At 47.9% G+C, this 17222-nt stretch overlaps 1 protein-coding gene across 1 annotated transcript; it reads left to right on the forward strand.

Annotated features, from left to right (window-relative positions):
* Positions 1-588: 588 nt before the first annotated feature.
* Positions 589-12933, forward strand: MYD88 (MYD88 innate immune signal transduction adaptor). The gene is made up of 5 exons (XM_044424993.1): positions 589-919; positions 3545-3679; positions 5682-5862; positions 6207-6298; positions 7239-12933. Exons 1-5 carry the CDS (start codon positions 589-591, stop codon positions 7391-7393), a joined length of 894 nt encoding a protein of 297 aa, XP_044280928.1. The 3' UTR covers positions 7394-12933.
* The last annotated feature ends 4289 nt before the right edge of the window (positions 12934-17222 follow it).

Raw genomic sequence — 17222 nt, forward strand, 5'->3', positions numbered from 1 at the left:
TACTCTAGCCTGCAAGGAAGCAGTGTGGAACCAACTTCAGGGCCAAACCTCAAAGTGGGGGTGGCAGGATCGACTCATTGCGCTGGTGCCGAGAAACTACCTCGCCTGGCTGTCAGCCGAACCATCCCAGCCCCTCCGGGAACGTCTCTCAGCCCCCCTTTTAGAGCGGTCCAAGCTCGGGCAAGCCGTCTGCCGCCCCTCCTGCAGCAGCGCGTTCCGTCCGTTCTCCCAGCAGGCCGCCCTTCCCGAATCCAATCTTGAGGTCTAGGGTGATGGCGGAGGAGAGTAAAACTCGGCTGGGACTGGGCGTCACCTCGCTCCCGCAGGAGCTGCTCGCCCCGGGGAGGGATGCGCCCCGCGCCCCGCGCCCCCTCCCCGCCTCTCGGCCGCTCCGAGCCGCCCTGCGCCGCCGGATCCCGGGCGAGCCGCCACGCCAGCAGAAGCGGAACCAGTTTGGCGATCTCTCCTCCTCCCGTTCGGGGAAGTTGCGACAGCGGCGGCGGGGCAGGAAAAGGAAGGCGGGCAGGCAGGCAGGCAGGCAGGCGGCGGGCGGGCGGGCGGGCGAGGCGAGACCCACCCGGCTGCGCCATGGCCGGAGCCGCCGCGCCGTCGGAGCGCCCGTCGCCGGCGGGCGCGGACGTGGTGCCGCTGGTGGCGCTGAACTGCGCGGTGCGGCGGCGGCTGGGGCTCTTCCTCAACCCGCGCGCCCCGGTGGCCGCCGACTGGACGGCGCTGGCCGAGCGGCTGGGCTACGACTACCTGGAGATCAAGCACTTCGAGCGGCGCCCGGACCCCACCGCGGAGCTGCTGCACGACTGGCCGGCGCGGTGCCCCGACGGGGCCACGGTGGGCCGCCTGCTGCAGCTGCTGCGCCTGCTGGAGCGCCACGACGTGCTGTCCGATCTGGGGCCCGCCATCGGTGAGCAGGGGGCCGCGGCCGCCCGCCCCGCTCCTCTCCCCCCCTCCCTCCTCCTCCCCCGCTTCTCTCCCCGCAACCCGAGCAATTCCCCAGCTGACGCTTTGCCCCTCCTCGGGCCGGGCAAAGCGTCACCGGTTGGATGACTGCCTGTAAGGCCCAAGGAGCCCTGCCGGGTGCTTCCTGTGCTGTGCTTACCGCTGTGGTCTCTGGCCTTCTTCCTCGCTGCCTCCAAACCGGCCCTCTTGTGCTTAGTATTAGTATTTACATGTATAAATCCAGCCTTCTATCAAGGAGTGCATGAGGACATTGTTCTCTCCCACCCGCGTTTATCCTTACAACAACCCTGTGAGGTAGGCCAAGCCCCCCCCCCCCGCCCCAGGGAGCCAGGGTGGCTCTCTGTGCCCGGGGAGACCTCACAGCTTCGTGGTAAAAATTGTGCATTGCCTCAGGAAGCCCCGGAACTCATTTCCTGTTGCCAGTAAGACAGAAGCTGGGAAAGGCTTTTAAGAGGTGGTGGCCACCTAGCTAAATAGACCAGTAGCCCCCAACGTATCCCTGTCACTGTGCTTTTTTCCGGTGTCCTAAAGCTGGAGCAGGAAAATTTGGGGCTTCCGAAAAATACTTTGCTTTTTACTGGAACCAGTAGGTGCAACTACTCTGAGCTGAGATCAAGTGTGGATTGGGGAAGTGCAGAGGCACTGGACTGACCCTTATTGCACAACATACAGTATACCCTGGCTGTGTTTGCATGTAACGCTAAACCCTGGTTTACACTGACTTCGGATTGTTCTTTGGCCAAGAATTGTCTTGCTGATGAGCCAACAAACCCTGGTTTGTTTCTCTCACCCCTGTTTGACCAGCCTTCGGGTTGGGTTCACTCTTTTCTCCCTTACTGGACCCATTGCTTAGAGCAGCTTTACCCAATCTGGTGCCTTTGATGTTGGTTGGAAATGATGGGAATTGTAGTAAAAATGCATCTGTCAGTTTTGTATTTAATATTCACTGATGTGCATGCTCTTTTAAATTGTTTTCCTGCTTCATGGAAATTAGCAAATGGTCTGCGTAAATGAATGCTCTGGACCCTTTTAGTAGCTGTTACAATATTTTACAACTATTTATTATATTTGTATCCCACCAGTTTTCCTGTAAGCCTACTTCCAAAAACCTCCTCTCCATTTTACATTCACAACAACCGTGTGAGGTAGGCTAGGCTGAGTCTCAGTGACTTCATAGCTGAATGGGAACCAGAACCTAGAATACCAGTAAAGCATTCTAACCACCAGGCCACAGTGGCTGCTATTGGAAAGAAAAACCCTTGCTTTTTAGAATGCAAAAGACTGAGACCCTTACGGTGATTTTCATGTTTGAATGGGTGACTTATAGATTTCACCTTGGAATGGATTGTTGTATGGATACTTGGTCCAATTTTGTTGAAGCCTGTGTATAATTGCTTGAATGTTTGCATTTCCTATGCATATATACAAATCTATCAACATGTCGTCAAAGAACAGAATTGGGTTTCTTTTAGGTTTGCAGGAGACTGTGGGTTCCACACTGGGAAGCCCTTCACTCTCAGGTATCCACAGGTATCACAGCACCCAAGGGTGCCTTTTGGGCACCTTGCACTCCCTCTAGCCAAAAGGGCAACAGAGGCAGGCAGAACACCCTCCTCTGCAGCTCCAGCTTACAATCCATCCCTGACAGAAAAAACCATAAATACAATCACAACAATAATAATATAACATAACAAGAACACAATAATTAAAAAAGAATAAATGAAAGAGTGCACCCACCACCCCGGAGACCGATACTACCATCATACACATACTATAACAATTAATAATATATAATATACTTCAATTATACCCATATCCCCTCCAGAAAGTCATATAATCTTGATTGGGTTTACAGGCTTTGCCTTCTATCAGTACTGCTTTTACAAAATCTTCCCAAATTTTATTATATTCATTTGCTTTCATTAACCCTTATTTATTTATTTATTTATTAAAACATTTCTATGCCGCCCCATTCGCCGAAGCCTCAGGGTGGCTCACAACATAAAGTTAAAATACAAAAAATAACAATATAAAATAATTTTATAAAAATTTTAATTTTTATTTCTGTCGTCAGTTTATCATTAATTCCCATATTCCATATTTCATTATACCATTCATGCCTTTGCAAAACCCAATTCTGTTTCCAGCTAGTAGCTACTGATGCTAAACAGTTCTGAGCTCAGTTGTCCAATGGTTTGATCTGGTGTAAGACTGACCCCATACCCAGCCTGAAAGGAAGGCAAGTGCAAACTCCCACACTTTCCCTGCACTAACTGTGGGGAATGGCAAACACACCCTCACAGCCCCCCTTTCCAAACCCTGCAATCATAGCCGGCCTTCTGAACGTCCACACGGCATCGTTCACACATGCCCAGGCGCACGCACACTTTCAAGCTCTCTCAGCAGCCTTAAGGGTGCAAAGGGGCATTCCCATGCAGAACAAGCCTCGCAGTTCCCAGTTTTCCCCGTCGTGTTTTTTTCTGGGATTGTGCTCTGAAGTGCTGCATTGGGCCCAAACCATGGAGGAACCGTTCTCACCCACGTCTGTTTGCTGTGACTTTCTTTGCAGAGGAGGCGTGTAAGAACTACCTGCAGAAAAAGCAGCAGGAGGAAGCGGAGAAGCCAGTGCAAGTCCTGGAGGTGGACAGCAGCAACCCAAAGATATCCGAGCTACGGGGCATCACCATGCGGGACGATCCTTATGGTGAGAAAAGCACAAGATCCTTGGCAGCGGGAGAGCCAGTGTGGTGCAGTGGTTAAGAGCGTGGGACTGGGACTCAGGCGATCGGGGTTCTAGTCCCCGCTCGGCCATGGAGCCAACTGGGTGACTCTGGGCAAGTCACAGACTCTCAGCCCAACCTACCTCACAGGGTTGTTGTTGAGGGGATAAGATGGAGGAGGAGAAGGATGTAAGCTGCCTTGAGCCCTTTATAGGAAAAAGGCAGGATATAAATCGAAATAATAAACAAACAAACAATTAAATAAAGCTGGTGTGAGCTAGAAAGATCTGCAGGGGAGGACAGCCCAGGAAGAATGAGACAGTTTATCTTCAGTGAGTAGAAGTGGTGTAGTGAACCTGGGACCTGCAGGGTTGGACGCTGGCACTGTTTTAATCACAGAAGCGCTGGTGTTATCTGCCAGTCCCTCAGAAATCTCTGTTCTTTCAAGCTTAGCTGGGATTCTATGAGTTGCTGGCAGGGGAATTAATTTTCTCAGAACAGAACATTGTCCCTTGTTGGAATATAAAATATTTTGGAGTGTCTTTGTCACGGCAACAAATATGCTCCTAGCAGATTAAAGCTCCCTAGGAATGGCTTTGTTGACATGAATCATCACAAGTTGCCTGCAATTTTGGAGTCTCATGATGAGTGCCTCCAAATTTACCACTGCTCCTATCATCCCCAGCCAACCCCCACCCTCCCTGCCCATTGTATCTCCATGCAGCACATCTTCCTATGCGATGTTCATGATGTGCAAGAAAATAACAGGAACAATGAGGTGCAAGCAGATTTATCTGTGACTTCAGAAATTACTGACCCATGGCAAGGAACGCCAGTGGCTGAGAGCCTACGTATTTCCAGGTCTTCGTGTGCGACCAGGGTTCTGTAAGGGTTTTGGCACTGGTATCCCTTTTGGAAAGGGAAATACACGCACAAGGCTGCACTGTGCATCACCAGCTAAAAATTGCCTGTCCTACGGAAAGCTTCCCCTCGCCGTAGTCTGAGCAACTGCAAGGGCCACAGAATAGTATCGAAATGCATCCTCTGGGAAGCAAGTGGAAGACACGTTTGTCCGGGTGGGAAAATGCTTTGCAGAGCCCGGAGGGGGGAGCATTCTGGTCTGGTCACTAAGGGTGGGAGCAATTCACAGAGAGCCAAAGCGGTGGAGTTTCTGCCATGCAGGAGGTGAGGAGCATCCAGTTCAAGGAGGAGTCCCAAGATACAGTCCTGTGGAAGTTTTGATAGTTAAACAAGCTGGTTGGAGATGCTGGGAGTTGTTGGCCCTTTTCGCTGTCTAAACTCGATAGCGTTGCATCTTTAGTCAATTGTATGACTTGTAGTTGAGGAATCTTCTAATTTGCTAGTTAGACTTGCATATGTATGCATCTGGGTAAAAACCAGCTGATCTGTCGTTAGAAGCACACATGAACCCTAAATGAACGCAGGCACAATCCTACCTATGCACGTTTAGAGAGAAAAAAGTCCTACATGCGAGAAAGTGTAGGACTTCTTTCTGTCCGGAGATGCACAGGAGCTCACCCTAAATCTCAGTTTTATAAATCATTTGATTTCATGTTACAAGTGATTGGCAGTTCCTCATTAGAGCTGAAGAGGGCCTAAATCAGACTTTTTGCCTGGTCACCTGTGGCGAGTAATTATCTCTTCTAGGTAACTAGGCAGGAAAGCTTTGCTTTGAGGCTATTGACTAATGCAACTACAAGTGTTTGAGCTAGTTACTTTTATTTATTGTATTCATATAATTCCTTTTCCCTGCAATGAACCCAAAGCAGTATACAACATTTTCTTCATCCTCTCCATTTTATCCTCACAACAACCCTCTGAGGTAGGCTGAACGGACGGTCAGAGAATGGCTGAAAGTCACCCATGGAGCTTTGTGGCTGAGCGATACCCAGAACTCAGATCTTGTGAATCCCAGTTCAACATCTTACTGCTTTCCATCTCCTCTCCACATCCTGTTTTCCACAGGACAAAAGCCAGAACTGTTTGATGCCTTCATTTGCTACTGTGCGAATGATATTCAGTTTGTGCAAGAGATGATCCAAGAGCTGGAGCAAACAGAGCACAGACTGAAGCTCTGTGTGTTTGACCGAGATGTCCTGCCGGGAACATCTGTATTTTCCATCACTACCGAACTGATAGAGAGGCGGTGAGTTAAGAAGCGTGTAACGTGAGAGCAGCGCAAGCAGAGGCGGGGTTTGCTGCCATGAAGGTGGATTGTGCTGTCCCAAAGCTTTTTAAGGCTGGGAGAGGCAGCTGGAATATTTCTGTCTATTTTAAGAATTCATGTGCTGCCCTTCAATAAAATGGTTTACTAAAAAAAGAAAGAAACAACTAAAAAAAGAAAAAAGTTCTAAATATGGCTGCCTTCCCTGATGCGGCTTGGTCAGAACCTTCTCCTGTGTAAACGCTCCCTTCCCCCCCCCCCCACCGCCCTCCCTCTCCTCTGCAGGCTAGCCTTGTATTTTTCCCAATTTCTGTGTCAAACTGCAGGTGCCGGAAAATGGTGGTTGTCATCTCGGATGATTACCTTGACAGTGAAGAGTGTGATTTCCAGACCAAGTTTGCCCTCAGCCTCTCCCCAGGTAAGATCTAGAAAAACACCTCTCTGGGCTGGAGCGTAGAACTCGTTGCCATAGCTAGCCGTGGCTTCCTGCTTCGGGCAACTAGGAAAAAATGGCACAGGTTCCCCTTTGCCCAGTCCCTGAGTCCTACATTGGGCCGGGAGTTGGACATGACGTGGCCACGTCCTCATCGGCCCCTTCCAACCCTACTATTCCACTCCTATGGATGCTCAGCCAAAACAGTCCCTTCTCCTGTTTGGATTGAATTCCCTGCGAGGATTGTTACTCCTTGCAGGTGATTGTCCTTCAGCCCTCTCTGTCCTGGTACTCTTCAGGTGTGTCAGACTACAACTTCCATCACCCCCAGCCAGCAAGTATGGTGCCTCCAGATGTGGCTGGTAGCCATGGAGGCTGGGGAGTCCTCCGTGCCCTGGGGGGTACCAGCTTGCACCATGCTGGCGCACGACGGTCGAAATTCTCAGGACGACTGTTGTGAACGTCACTTCCAGCAAATGGTGAAATGGCCAAAAGCTACAAGCCAGAGGACTCTGCCGGGTGCTGCCTTCCGTGTTCTGCACGCATTGATCCAGGGTCCAGGAATGCTCTGCCACGAGCAGGAGAGCTTGGGCAGCAGTTAGCAGGGGAAGGGCTTTGTCTCCCACCCGTTAGAAGTTGTAAAGCTCTGGGGTGTCGTGCCTCTTCAAGCCAAGGGTGATTGGACTTGGCCTGGCCCTGAGGCAGAGGCATATAAATATTCCCCGATGTTGAATTTTGCAACTTTACGTAATTTTAAGAGGGATGCTAAAAGGCTGAGCCAAGTTATACAGACCCTGGCCAGGGCTCAGAAAGGATAACTGAGCAGCTATTTTGTGTCTCTCTGCGAAGTGGGTGGAGAAAAGAGGCTCGCCGTGGTGGCACAGGGCTGCGTCTGTCGCGCGGTGACGTTGGCCTTCTCTTCCAGGGGCTCGACTCAAGCGCCTCATTCCGGTCAAGTACAAAAGCATGAAGAAAGAGTTTCCAAGCTTCCTGAAGTTCATCACAGTGTGTGACTACACTAACCCTTCCACCAACAAATGGTTCTGGACACGATTGGCTAAATCCCTCTTGCTCCCATGACGCACAGTGACAAAGCCCGGGCTTGGCTTGGCTTTTTCCAGGAAGGAGGGAGCATCGGCCTTTCCACTCCTTCACCACCAGTCCCACGTCGCCCGAACCTCCTGCCTCAAACCTGCTGAGAGTCAAAAATGAGGGGCCAGAAAGTGATCGCCCTACGGCTGTTCCTGAGATACTTCTCTCCTCCCCAGCTTTTTGCTGGCTTGCTTCTTGTGAAAAAGGAGAACTAAGGAGAATTCGATTCAGTGCTGGTTAATTTCTACAAGCTGTTGAATGACTTCTGTTTCTTAAGATGCTTTCTTACTGGCACAAACCAAGGGTTGGACTGCCTGGTTTCTGACAAGGGTCAATTCGAGGTGCCAGGAAGTGGGGTGCAATCCTTATTCTATGGATTGCCAACATGCAGCAGAAGTGTAAAAGGCGGTACTTATTCCCTTTGTGTGTCTGGAATCCTGATTGGGCTAGGAACCCATCATTCCACTGTCCCGAGCCAATGGACACAATGCAGGAGTCTGTGAGTTCCTCTTCTTAAGATCGTATTGGCCAGCAAGGGCATCGCTAGATGCAGCTCAAATTCTGTTTTCCAGAGCTCTGAAGTGCAGTGCAAAGTTCTTTTCTCTCCTCGATTGCTATGCTGGGGGCATTTCGCTGCTAAGGGAAGCATGAGCTGCAGTCCCCTGACCCAGAGCTTCCGCTGCAGGATAATTGAGCTTGGACGAAAAAAAAAAGTCATGGTGCACATTAATACAATAATTTATTTCCTTTGAGATGATTTGTGATTTGCTTCATTTTCCCAGCAAGGATCTTAAACATTGCATACAAATTAGCATGTGCACCCTGATGGATGGTGCCTGGAGGAAATGAGGGGAAGCAGAAACCGGGTTCTCGCCCAAGCGCTCTGCTTGCTTCAGACAGCCAGGTCAAAGATTTCTGTCCTGCCCCCTGGGTTTCTCTCCAATCTGCCCGCTCCAAAGTTGTGGATTGAGTCGAGTATGGGTTGAGTGTGCTTTGCTGTTGTGGAATTGTGGGTTATTGAGGTTGTCTGAACCCAGCTGCGATAACAAGCCATGATTTGTTAACCATGAACAATCCATGAAGATTTTGTTGGATTGCAGTCCGTATGCTGTTTACCTTAGTTTGTTACTTCAGCTGGGAACGATAATCCACATTCTGCAACAGCCCGTAATTCAGTGACAGCCTATATTGAACCCTTGTTACATTGTCTGAACTCGCTCACTTGATGCAACCCACTGCTTGCATTCATGAGCTCGTTCCTGCCGTTTCCCAGGACCTGTGCTATCCAGACCACGTTACCCTAAAGTGAAAAAGCAGTATCTCCCAAACTTGTTTTTATGGTACATGTGGGGGAACTGGAGGTAGAGATCATAGAATCATAGAACAGTAGAGTTGGAAGGGGCCGTGAAGGCCATCCAGTCCAACCCCCTGCTGTTGCAGGACACCCATTTACACCATCCCACTCAGATGGCTGTCCAGTTTCTTTTGAGTGTCTCCAGGGTGGGAGAGCCCCCCACCCCTCCAGCCAGCTGGTCCCACTGCCCCATTGCTCTGACAGTGAGGAAGCCATCAAAACCCAAGCTCCCTGAAGTTTTCCAAATTCCATCTTGAGACCCATTCTGACTCAGACCAGTGTCAGAATGATGAAAACCCCTGCATATTTCTGTGCGCACTTGGACAGAGATGCCTGCATTGTTCCTCCATATTTCAACAAGTGTGCATATCTTTGGGCATCTGCAAATCACATCACAAGCTTGGAAATGTAAGGAATGCGGGGAGTTGTGGGAATTTCTGTCTGGCTAAATGGGCATAGGATTGCATCCTCAGGAAATCGCAAGGAAACAAGTGGGATCTGCAAGAAAATGTTGTGGTGTGGGCGCCATTAGTCGGGGTTCAGCCGCTCAGTTCCATTCTGCTCCCCATCCCAACATTCCACGGCCCCTGGGCATGCTCGGCCTTCCTCGTGCTGCTATGTTTTTGGACGCATGTTCTCTCCCTGAGGATTTTTAACTCCTTTGCAGAGGTGACACAAACCTTTGCATTGCTCCAGGCCCTATGCATGGATGCATTTTGGCAATATCAGCAATGATATTACCGTTCCTACACTAACAGCACAAACAAGGGAATTGTGATCTCATGAGGAATCCATACAGGGGGTGCCCTATTCCCCCTGGGGAGGGGGGGTTAGGGGATACTTTCTCCGTTGGACTGTACCCTGAGCATGCTTTAGGTAGGCTGACTTGGAGAGGTGGAGGCCAGCGTGAAAGGATCCGAGATCATCCAGGTTGTTCATTTATTCTGACCGGATCTCCCGCTCCTTGATTTGTTCACTCGAGGGTTTGCAAGGCATTTTAACTTCTCCTTCATCACCATTTCTGAGTAGACTCAAATGTTTACAGTCAGCTCTGAACTCTGCCAAATGCAAGAGCTTTCCGTGTGACCTTAAGAAATTAATTGGGAAGGGCAAAAAGGGCTCACAGTTAGTTAGAAGTGTTCTTCCTCCCTTTTATCTTGGTTCCTGCTTGGATGTACTTCTGGATGTGAAATTTATTCCAATCCATGTCATTTTGTTACAGTGGGGAACCCAAGGCTTTTGTTTAATGTGCCAAAGCAGGGTAATTATAGTTTGCTGGCTGAATGGAACTGCCATGAACAGGGGCAGTGTATCTCTGAATAACAGATATTAGGAATAAACTCACAAGGGAAGGCAGACTTTGGAGTCACTTGGAGTAGTTGACCCCTCTGTACCAGTACAGTTCTTTTTTCATCTGTGTGCCTTCTACTTAAATGTGCTACACTTCAGAAAACCCACACTCTTTTAAGAATGCAATCCTATGTGTGTTTAGACCAAAATGAAACCTACAATTCCCAATATGCCCCAGCTAGCCATGCTTGGAGCTGTTGGATTTTTTTCTGTTTCAATATGCGTGGGATTGTGTCCTAAAAGTTGTAGGTTCTCCATTTAGATATCAGACTGCAAAATGATACATGCATTCATACCAGGTACAATGCCTGAAGATTAAATTGGTACATCATCTGTTATGCTTAAGATCCAGTGCACTTTTATACAGAAAGAGTGACCACAAGCTCTATTGGGAAAATGAAAGCTTTTTAAAAAAGAAATTCCCGAAAAGGGCAATTCCCTACTCTCCTCTCTCACATCCCAGGATTGCAGGGTTCTGTTTTTCCCCTCCACAATTTTAATGCTGTTTTCTCTAACACATATTCTGACTGTTGGATGGATAGGGCATGCGCTTTTCTTCTGGCTTGTATTTACTTTTGTTCGTGTGCAATTAAAAAAATGCAGAAGAAAGTTGACCTAGGGGCCAAAGCACTTTGTTCGAGAAATTTGGGATCCAGTGCGGCTCCCCAAGCCAGAGCTTTGGAAGTTTCCATCTTATTTGTGGGCAGAAGCTTTGGAAAGACCATTTCTCCAGTGGGAGGAGGAATTCCCCAACGGTTTCTCACAGCTTGGGCTCCTGGTTGGCGGCGGTTGTAGCCCAGGGGTTTCTTTCTTCCGAAGCGTGGCTTGTTTTTCCGCACTGCACACCTGCGTTGGAACACCGGTCCTCTTTTCCATCCTCCGCAATGCAGGTGTGATGCCATCTGGCTTCTGCTGCACTCCAGGGAAGGAATGGACCTCGTGCTGAGTCAAAACCAGCCCTCTCGTTCCCCTAAAGTTTTCTTCCACTGTGAAAGAAGTTTCCATTTTTCTGCCTCATTCCCTGAGGTTTTATTTTGAATTCCTTTTGGCGCTGCTTTTTGCTGTGAGGTGGCTATGTTTGGGGGTTTTTCCTCACACATCCGTTCATTGCTTTGCATCCTCCCTGGCTGCCCACATTCCTGGTCTGAAAAATCCCCAAGAAGGAATTACGTAATTGTGATTTTTCTCTGGGATGGCAGTAAAGTGTGTGAGAACTGTGCCACACAGAGGTGCCTGTGCAATGAAAGCGGAGGTACCTCCAGAGAAAGGCAAGCGCAAGAAATCCAAGCACAAGCTGTGAGAATTTTGTCGAAATATTCTTCACCATGGAATTTCTTTTCAAAAGCAATTTCTGTCCCCAGAACCAAAGGCAATATGTAGCTATTATGACAAGGGACAAACCCTCCATGGATGTGTCTCATTCCCCCTATTTTTTGTTTTACATGCTAGCCTTTTTTAAGTTTAGCAGCACGGGGCTTGCAAGGTTTGTTGAATTGCAGAACAATCAAAATCTTGCTTACTTAGAAGTAAATCCCACCACATATAAGTGGAGCTTTCTTCCGAGTAGAGTTGGGAGCCTTAGTAATTCACTGCAAGATCAAACAGGAAAATGCCTACATTTCCCAGCATCCCCCAATCTCCCATAGTAGCTGATACATGCTGGGTTTAGAGGATGTTATGTGTATAGGACTGTGCTGGTAAGATGCGCAATGACATGTTGTAGGACTGGCTGGGTTAGAGGAGTTAGAATCTGTATTGCACCAGAATGGGGTGCCATCCAGATGTTTTGCACTCCAATTCCTATCAGCCCTAGTCAGCATGACTAATGGCAAGGATTACAGCAGAGGGAGTCCCACGGAGCTCAATGAGATCTACTTCCAGGAAATCAAACTGGAGTATGATAGCACAGTTCTGTGCATATGTCCTCAGAAGTGAGACCCACTGTCTGGGTTCAGACAATACAGTAGCCCACATTCTGGGTTGGGCATAGGCTGAGTATGGGTTGTCATTCAAACATGGCTTATTGTGTCTAAAGCTAGCCAAGATAGCAAACCATGGTGAGTAACCCATCGTTCACAACTCAGTCCTAGACCATGGGTTCTCTTTGTGGTTGTCTGTGGGTAGCAACCCATGGCTTGTTCGTGCAGTTGGGTTCAGACAACCAGATAACCCACATTTTTGCCAGAACCCAAGTCTCTTCAGCCCACACTCAAATTGACCCATGTCTGAATTTAATCACTGAGTCCAAAGGGGCATACTTCTCGTAAATGCCGATAGAATTCCTGCCTAAATTTTGTTTATTTGCTTAGGGAACTAGTTCCAGATGGAAAGTGAATTGTAAGAGATAGAAGGTGCCCTTGAATAATCAGGACATTTTTCTTTACTCCCATTTTAGAGCTGAAATTACTTTTTAAAAACACTTTTTCAAATACTTTTATAAAATCAGAATTCAACGTTTACATTCCTGAATAAGATTCCCATTAGAATCCAGCGGTTTGTACTTTTTCACCTATTACAGGCATGTTTCCCGGCTAGTTCAATAAACGAACTGAGCCAAAACAGGGTTTGCTAACTGCTGTTGCATGTCCATTATTAAGTGTTCCTTTCATTTCTTGGTTCAAAATAAACCTGGTAGCATGAATGGGTGTATTTACTGTGGACTGAGATGGTTGTTCGAATGGTATTTCTATTAGCTTGCCATTATTTTGCGCTCAGCATTTTTTCTTTTTTTGAGCTTATTGTACAGCACTTGGAGTACTATATGCTAAGAAAGGGTTTTATAAATCCATTTTAATAATAAAGCGTTGACTACTGATGCATGTCAGCTGTTGAATATCGTCACTGTTGTCACGCCGGCTACTGTTCCTGGTTAGCGACAGCTGAAGAGTGCTTGGCTTTAAAAAGGAAGAGAAAAGAGCTGATTCCGAGCAGTAAATATTGGCCAAATATTTATAGACCCCAAAAGAGTATTTGCACGGAGGGTTTGCAGGGGGGCTTTGGAGTTTGAGGCTGCAGCTCAGAATCTTCGTGGGAGCAGAACTAACAGGAGGAGGAGGAACGTGGAGCAGCCCAAGAAGGAGCAGAGAGCATTTGTTCCAACCTTGCTCTTTTCATTCTTTCTCCAGGCAGGAGGAGAGATGTGTCTCCCAGGCATGGCGGAACTAAGTCAGTTTAGACACTGGGCGCCATGTCCTTAGGCCGAGTCTGGCCCTCTGGGTCTCGGAAGTTCTTGTCCCCTGCCCCTTTTCTCAACCACTCATGGTTTCCCAAATTTTGTGCATTCCCCCCATTCTAAAAAGCTGAAACACTTCTCTTAGAACTCAGTTGCTGGCAGGAAGAGCTTCAAGAGGCTATCCTAGGCAAGTTTAGAAACCTGCTGAGGCATGTTGGGAGTTGTAGACTTTTTCTTTGGTCTGAACTTGCCTAGGATGGTCCCCTTACAGGTAAATATATTGGCATAGTTAGCCCACCCCTGTTGTCTTTAGCTCCGCCTACCACTCGCTTGGGCCTACTCAGAGTTTCACCAAAATTGAGTTTGGCTCATGAGCAGAAAGTTGTGGGACATCAGCCCTTGGGTGCCATCCAGGTGCTGAATGCCAACCCCAAGTAGGTTCACTACCGTGAATAGTGTTGGGAAAAGTCAGATGAATCCTGGCAGAAAAGGGTTGCTTAGATGTGCCTTTGTGTTATAAAATCAAACCTGCACCCCTTTCTCAGAAAGCGCCCGATTGCCAAGCCTGGTTACTCGTTAGCATTTGCATAGTTTACGAAGTGGGAACTGACAGGTTGCCTAGAAGCTGCCAGGCTAAGATCAGCCGATCAGGTTAACAGCATTGCAATCACCCCTATTTGCACGCCAAGACCCACCATACTCCCTGTGCCTCAGTTATCGTTACGTTAATATCCCGCAATCAGATGTCATTGCACTGAGCCCCCTCTGCAGACCTCTCTCCTGCTGACTGCCTTCTCTGTATTTCGCCATCAGCTGCCCAACTGCTGGGCCCATGTGATCAGAATCTGTAAAACACTCTGTGTATGTTCTAAAAGCTTGCAGTTGGCAGTGGAGACCACTATCCGGTAGGCTGCTGTCGTAGGTAACTCGGGGGGCCTGGGCGATCTCACCAATAAAAACACTGGGGTTCAAGGCCATTCAATCTTCCCTCTGGGTCCTGTAATTCATTCCCGCCATTAGTAAAAAGACTCTGACAAAAGCTCCTATAAAAAACTTTAAATAAAAGTTTTAACCAGTGCTTTTTTTGTAAAAAAAAAAAAAAAGTGCCGGAATGCATATCTTGTTAATCTTTTATTTAGGGTTTTTTTTAGGGTAATCTTTTATTAGCAGGATCGGTGGTTGAGAAGTAATTAGTAATTTTTTTCATTTTAAAATTTGGGGTCACACTTTTACACTAAAAATTTAAAAAGGTTTTTCAATTCACCAACTTTTTTTAAAATAAAGAAATTATCTACCTTTTGCACGTAGCCAGTCACTCTACACACACACAAACATAATGGTCGCCACCGGCAGTAAGCACTCAGCGTGCGACCACACGACCGATCCCAAGCCGAGCAGCATCCCAAGCCGAGCAGCATCCCAAGCCGAGCAGCATCGCAAGCTGAGCAGTGCCCTCACAATCAGCTGGACACACAAGCAGCCCACAGGCACCATTTTAATGATTTTTGCCGCCAACCTGCTACGCCTGACAGGGTGATTCAGAATCACTTGGAAGAATCCGTTGGAAAAATCCGTCAAAAAAAAGGTGCCAGAACGCTGTTCTGGTGCGTTCTATGACAAAAAAAGCCCTGAACATTTATTTATTTATTTATTTATTTATTTATTAAAACATTTTTATGCCGCCCCATTCGCCGAAGCCTCGGGGCGGCTTACAACAAAAAAATAAAATAACATTTTAAAATACATACAATAAAATACAAATATATAATATAAAACATACACTATAAAACAAGCCGCCCTGGCCAAATAAAATTCAATAATATTAACATAGCTTTAATAACTTAATAACTTAAAACTTTAAAGTAAAATAAAAGGAAAACTTTGAATGAATGAATGAATGAATGAATGAATGAAAGAAAGAAAGAAAAAAGAGTGAATGAATGAATGAATCTCAGAGGGAGGTGGATGGAGACCAGCTCCACCAAGAAAGGCCTCGTTGCGGGTGCCACAAGACCCTTGTCGTAGGCAAGGAGGCAGGCTGGTCCAGTTCTGCTTCACAAAGTGCTCTGGACCAGCCTTCTCTCGCATCATCTCCCCTAACCAAGACCCACAATCTCCTGGGAAAGCCTTCGCCGATTCTGAGGATGGTGGTCGAAATCAGTACACCGTCGAAACAGCTTATCTTCCTTTTTCTTTTTTTTGGAGCAAAATTGTAGGCAACACGCTGTAGCACGTTTTGATTAAAACTAGGAGTGGCTGAGAGCGTCACAGGCCGGATGACGTGGCACACGAGGCTGGACCTGCGAAGAGGCCGCCCTTGCGGCAGAAGCGCTGGGCGTTTCGGAAACGAGTGCCAGCTTCGGTTGCCCGGGCCCTTCTCTCTGAATAACGGGACTGTTTCGTCTTGCTCCCCTTGGGAAGAGGCCAACCTCAGCTGGGTGTTGCCGGAGTGAATGAATTACCAAAAATGTTCAGAGAAGCAGGAATGAAAGTGACTACAATAGCCAGGAGGTACGCATTCTTGGAGACCTCGGAGGCAGCGTTCAACTCACGGGAACGGAGTTCTTTTCTTCCTAATATAGCCGTTCATGACACTCCTGACTGTGTGGATTCTCTTCTGCAACGACGCATATACTATCTTGGCCGGAGGAGGAGGAGGAGGAGGAGGGAAAAAACAGCAAACACAAACACATACCTATATTTTATTTATTTATTTATTTATTTATTTAATTTATTTATTTATTTAGACAGCTTATATGCCACCCCCGTCACATAAGCCTCGGGGCGGCTTACCATCATTAAAATCCCACATAAAATACAAAAAAATCATCAAATAAATAAAATACATAAAATAGCTGAAACAGCCTGGTCAATTTAAAATCAAATAAACCATTAACAGTTAAAATAGCGTTTAAATAAAAAGGTCATGGCCTGGCGCTGAAAAACAAATAGCGATGGCACCAGGCAGACCTCTCTGGGGAGCGCATTCCATAGGTGGGGCGCCACCACAGAGAAGGCCCTCCTCCGAGTACCTACCCTCCTAATTTCCTTCACGGAGGGCTCCCGGAGAAGGGCCTCTGCCGCCGATCTCAGGGGGCAGGAGGGCATATATGGACGCAGGCGCTCCTTTAGGTAACCAGGTCCCGAGCCGTTCAGGGCTTTGAAGGTGATAACAAACTATATTTAAGTGGTCCTTACGGTCCAAGATGGGTTAAGATAGAGGATTAAAGAAACCATTTTCAGCTTTGTTTTTGCTTTGAGGGAATGCGCTGGCATCCCTTCCCATCCTCCATGGAGCCATTGCGCATTGCAAAGCATTCTGGGACATGTTGAGAGCACTTGCACAGCACGCGGACCATCCCTGCGGGTGCCTCGTGCGAACTGCGAACGCGCCCTTGAAGCACTCCTGCGACTCCCTCGAATTGCCCAGAGCAGTGGGGACTGAGCTGGGCAAGCCGTCTTAATGGGGTTCCTCGTTGAAGAACCCCTGAAAAGTTTCTGAGGGAGCCCAGATTGCCCCAGCAAGCTGTGGAATGCAAGGGTTTGGAAGTGGCTGCTTGTGCAACCTCTTGCTTTTAAAGGGGATGCAGTATGTGTTCAGAGGCTCAGTTCGTTAACGGTGCAGCGTCCCTCTGAACTCAGCTCAGCCTCCTGTTCCACCCATTTCTCTTGAATTAGGAGAAACTAAGGGTTGTATCAAGAGCCCCACCAGGAGCAGCGTTGTTTATTTATGCATTTATTCAGTATTGCATTCTCTTGCACTGAGTCCCTCTTCCTGCTCTCCATTTTATCAGAGGAGAGGCCTGAATGGGGACTGAAACCCCATTCAGATCTCTGGAGTCCCCGTCCAAGACTCTAATCCAAGGGGATCCAAAGCATCTGTCTAACCTAGGAAACCAAAAGGTATCCAAGCACTCGCTCTTTGCAGCTGTCTAGGGAAC

The sequence above is a fragment of the Varanus komodoensis genome, unplaced genomic scaffold, assembly GCF_004798865.1.
Source record: "Varanus komodoensis strain SLA01 unplaced genomic scaffold, ASM479886v1 scaffold15, whole genome shotgun sequence".
Lineage (NCBI taxonomy): Eukaryota > Metazoa > Chordata > Lepidosauria > Squamata > Varanidae > Varanus > Varanus komodoensis.